At 30.6% G+C, this 5,000-nt stretch overlaps 1 protein-coding gene across 10 annotated transcripts in view; it reads right to left on the minus strand.

The window, feature by feature from the left end:
- LOC118449471 (GAS2-like protein pickled eggs) overlaps positions 1-5,000 on the minus strand; it is a 91,437-nt gene that overhangs the window by 70,486 nt on the left and 15,951 nt on the right. For 8 of the 10 annotated variants that reach the window (XM_035884064.2, XM_035884084.2, XM_035884047.2 and 5 more), the window contains one exon: positions 3,089-3,278. In XM_035884064.2, the coding sequence (XP_035739957.1) occupies positions 3,089-3,259 (171 nt within the window). In that variant the 5' untranslated portion in view covers positions 3,260-3,278. The remainder of the gene's footprint in view (positions 1-3,088; positions 3,279-5,000) is intronic. The other 2 variants (XM_035884039.2, XM_085658480.1) reach the window with 1 other exon arrangement.

The raw sequence follows: 5,000 nt of genomic DNA on the forward strand, positions 1-5,000 counted from the left end.
TTAAATTTTTCTTTATCAAAAAAAAAAAATAAATAAATAAATAAATAAACGCGTAATATATTACGGATATATAAAGCGTTCGAATGAATTCCAAAGTTAAGTAAATTGGATATATCAATTAGTTATCCATGAGAGCTTTTGGAGAGGATAACAAAAAAAAAAAAAAAAAAAAAAAAAGAAAAAGAAAAGACAAGAAAAAAAGAAAAGGGAAAAAAAAGCAACGACCAAAAGCGAAGAAATAAATCTTCTCTCTCAGAAAGTTGACACTTTCTCACTAGATAACAAGTTTAAAGTGAGAATATTATACAGGAAATATCTTTGTCCTACTTTTGCGTATTAGCCTTGTCTAAGAAGACAGAGAAAGAGAGAGAGAGAGGAGTTGAGAGATGATGGAAAACTTTTTTAAAAGAAATTTTCTCGACGTAAAATCTTTCGTATAGATAGATATATACATACACATCATACATTACAAACACATATATATATATATATATTTCTATATAATAAAATTATCAATCATTATGTTTCTTGTAAAGTTTCTCTTAAAAAAAAAAAAAGAAAAATAAATAAATAAATAAATAAAAAAGGAACAAAGTAGTATCGAGATCACGGATGGAGGGGGGGTGGAGAGGAGGGTGTAATCTTTCTTATCGTTCATTCAGCGTGATACTTTATTATTATTCCTCCCACCTCCATCCTCCTCATTCTTCTCCTTCATCTTCCCCTCTTCTTCTTCTTATTCTTCTTCTTCTTCTTCTTCTTCTTCTTTTTTCTCCTCTCTTATATTCTCATGTTATGGCTCGTAAAGTCTACGCATATGCAAAAGAGACTCCTCCACCCCCCACCGTACTCGTCGTTGTACTTGCCTACTGAACATTCCACTGTGTTTTATCTTCTTCCACGACATATATACATATATATATATATATATATATATATATATATATATATATATGTATATGTAAACAAGGAAATTAAAATAAATAGAAATTAAATAAAAACTATATTAGTTACGGAAACATATAATGTTCGATATTGCAAATGTTATTCTCCGAGAAATATAACATACATCGTACGTAAAAACGTAAAATCATTTTAAATGCTCAGCTATATTTTATCACGATAATTACTCGTAATACTTGTTTATCCCAATGAGATTTATCAGAAATGTAGATAAGAAAATCTTAATTTTTTTTTTCTTTTTTTCTTTTTTTTCTTAATTGCCGATAATTCTTACCCGCAAAGTTTAAAGTTCAAAGTTACATTTTAATTAATCTTTCTGATATATACACATGCATATATATATATATAAACAAGGAAGTTGAAATAAATAGAAATGAAATTAAAATTGAAATAGTTTGAAAACGTATATAAAGTTCGATATTGCAAATGTTTCCTTCCGAGGATAGGACAACCGTACACACGCAACAACCACCATAAACTTTCTCTAGGGGCCCGCCCCGCGAATATCCAGTTTTATCGTCCTACCTACTCTAAATATTTCTCTGGCATGAATTTATAACGACGACGTGAAGAACGCGCTGATCTCTCGGTTTGCGGCCGCTAATAATCCAGCCTTCGTTCGAATAAACCAACCAACTCAAACTCTCTCGATATCTGGTATTATATATATATATATATAAGAGAGGGGGCCCCCATGATCGTACCGACGAAGCAGCCGTGGGCATTATGGGCCTTCATATGCCCGTTCACATTGTCGTACTCTCTCATGCCAATGAATGGAGCTCGTTTGGTGGCACCGTCTGCTTCGAATAGACTTCCCCAGTGTCTCTCGAGTGTCCCTCGTAGATCAGTGAAAGTCCAACGTTATAACTTGGCTGCCGTTCGAGAGATCGACTCCAAGACCACTCGCTGTGCCTGAGAAACGATTGACGATCTATTCGATCCTTCGAGATCGCTCTATTCTCTAAGCTACATACTTACTACGTATGTACATAACAACGACCTTTCAATCATACGTCATTATATATTCTTCGTACTGTGGGAAATATTCTATGAAAGGGGAGCATTGGGGGGTTGGGAGCGGAAGGGGGTTGGGGGTGGATAGAAAAAGAGTGGTACGAATCGTGACATTTCTTCGATTAAAAAATAATCAATATTTTGTAACTAAATAAATAATACTGTTTTTTTTTCTTTTTTTTCTTTTTTTTTTTTTTTTTTTTTTTTTTTTTAACATTTTCTAAATAAAAAAATTTCATCATTTCATTCGTTCGACCGATTATTGATCGTTATAATAATTAATATTTCTTGATTTATACGTTGTCAATAAAAATTCATAAGTGAATTATTTTTGGATCGAAAATAAATTCAATGATATCTCATATCTAAATAAACAAAATTATATCGATGATTATAGAATAAATATAAATCATGATTGTTATAGGAACGTTTGTTAAAAAGGGAGCGTTAAATTGTGCTAGAAGCTGGAGGAGAAAAAAAAAAAAAAAAAAAAAAGAAAAAAAAAAAAAAAGAAAGAAAAATTATGAAATATTGAAAGTATGAAAAAATTTCGTAACGGTCGTAAAACTTTTCTTGCGCTTTCCTTCCTCTCCCACAATTCATTTGCGTTAAATCCTATCTTAATTCAGGCCACGTAGGGCTAAGAGTTTCCGCTGGACGTCACACGCATCCTCCTTCCTCTCTCTCTCTTTAAACGCGACTGACGCGATTACGAAGAAAGAAACGCGGTAGCGCGCATATCCACGTACGATTTTTATGCGCTTTGCGCCTTTGTGCCTGTATGTATATATTATTATGTAGTTTGTAATTGTTCGTGAATGACGCGTATTCCTACGATTTTTACTTAATCGTTCAAAAAAAAAACCTATGGAATTTTTTATCGGCATATCTTTATATATACACACATTATATCTATCTTTATTTATTTATATATATATATATAATAAATATATAATATAATTAATAAATAAATATATATATATATATATGTATATATTTGAAAGAATTAGAATTAATATTGGTATGCATTTAATAGAAAGGAATATAATAAATAAATTAATTAATTAATTAATTAATTAATTGTTATAAAATATTAATTAATACTTACTTTGCATAATGCCACGCCAGTATCCAATCGGTCCATAAAATTGTCAACATTGATTCTAAGTTCTGGATAAAGTGCATTCAACCATTCGGCCAAGTCCTCCTTCATTGCGACCAAATACTCCTCTGAAGATTTAAAAGGCCTGTACGGCCTGGCTTCCAGTAGTACCGCCATGATCGATGATTCTTACTATCTAAAAGAACAAATTAACAATTCGTGTTATTACAAAATATATTATATATATATATATCTTATCTTTATAAAATATCGAAATATCTTTATTGAATTATTAAACGAACGTTTTTTAATACTTTCGAAAAGCTTTCGAAATATCAGATAGACGAGACTAAAGGTGAATAGTCGAACTATTCGAAGAAGTATATAACACACGATCGTATCTTATTAAATAATTCACGATCGATCGATCGAAACTAAACTGTGTCGTGTCACTCGTTAAAATATCCCCCAACTCAAACATTGTCCCCACCACCCGCTACCCCCTTGAAACGTGTCATGATTCACGAATATTCTAAATAATCTATAAATAAACTGAACGATTTGCAAGACAATACAGCTTGTAATATTACATATATATATATGGGAACGAAAAACTTTCATGATGATTTTAAAAATAAATCTCTCTTTCTATTTTTCTCTCTCTCTCTCTCTTAGACACTTTTTAAAATGAAATTTTTAGGAATTATAATGCAATATGTAAAATTAGCTTATAATGTCTCGAAAAAAAAAAAATAATTAAATTTTTTTAAATCATCTACAAACTTTTGCCCTGTCCTGTCCATATATATATATATATATATATATATATATATATATATATATATATATATATGTATTACATTTATGTATGCATGCATGCTCATGGAACGAACACAAATGTAGAGAAAAAAGTAGTTGAGTAAAAATTTTTCCCTCGTTAAAGCACCAGTTCTGGCAACCCTAACAAAACCGAGACGAGACAAGCAAAATCGTTTTCAAAGGTAATTCGAATCAGTTTGCCTGTCACGGCTTGGCATTGTCGTATCGTGCAAATATCCGTCTAGATAGTTGGTTCCTTAAACTAGTCACATATAAATCTCCATCACTCGTATTGTGCTTTAATGCAACCATATAACATGATATATATTATTCTTTCCTTTGGCAATGGAGTGCTTAGGTGAAATAATTTTTCGTTTCATTATGGGCTACCATTTTTGGACGGCATTTAAAGTTAGCGACCGTTTGCAAACGGACTACTACTGTCAAATATAAAAATGAGAGAATTATATACATATACATATACATATACATATATATATATATCATCCAGTCCAAGTTTTGTAACCGATCAAGTTCCTAACTCGTTATGCAAAGTCCTTCTATCCAATGCAAATCTCGTTATTCAGACCGGAAAATCATATATATATATATATACATATGTTATGTGTATATGTGTGCGTGTATATATATATATATATATCGAAAGTCTCCGTCAATATTTTAATTAACCCTTTTTGACCGACGTAGCTTCTCGTTTAACACGATAACTATTAATACATACGCATACAAACGCATATTAATATATGATCGATAGAGTGCTAAAATAAGATTGTTTATTTTTTCTTTATTTTGTTTTTCTTTCTCTTTTTCTTTTTTTTTTTTTTTTTTTTGCATCATACTTATATACGTGCATTTAATAAAATCTGAAAAGTTTCAAAAATTTAATTTAGGATTTTGATGAGAATCAAAAGCTCGAATAAGTGGCAACGTATTATATATATATATACATATATATATATCTATGTACATATATATATATGCACATATTGTAGATGCGTATCTTACTTTATCAAAAGCTCCCTTCGATCGAAAGGGCTAGACCGAAAAGTGTGCTTGAATGAGGAGAGAGGAAGGGAAA

This window comes from Vespa mandarinia, chromosome 8, assembly GCF_050613455.1.
Source record: "Vespa mandarinia isolate Hongniang chromosome 8, ASM5061345v1, whole genome shotgun sequence".
Classification (NCBI taxonomy): domain Eukaryota; kingdom Metazoa; phylum Arthropoda; class Insecta; order Hymenoptera; family Vespidae; genus Vespa; species Vespa mandarinia.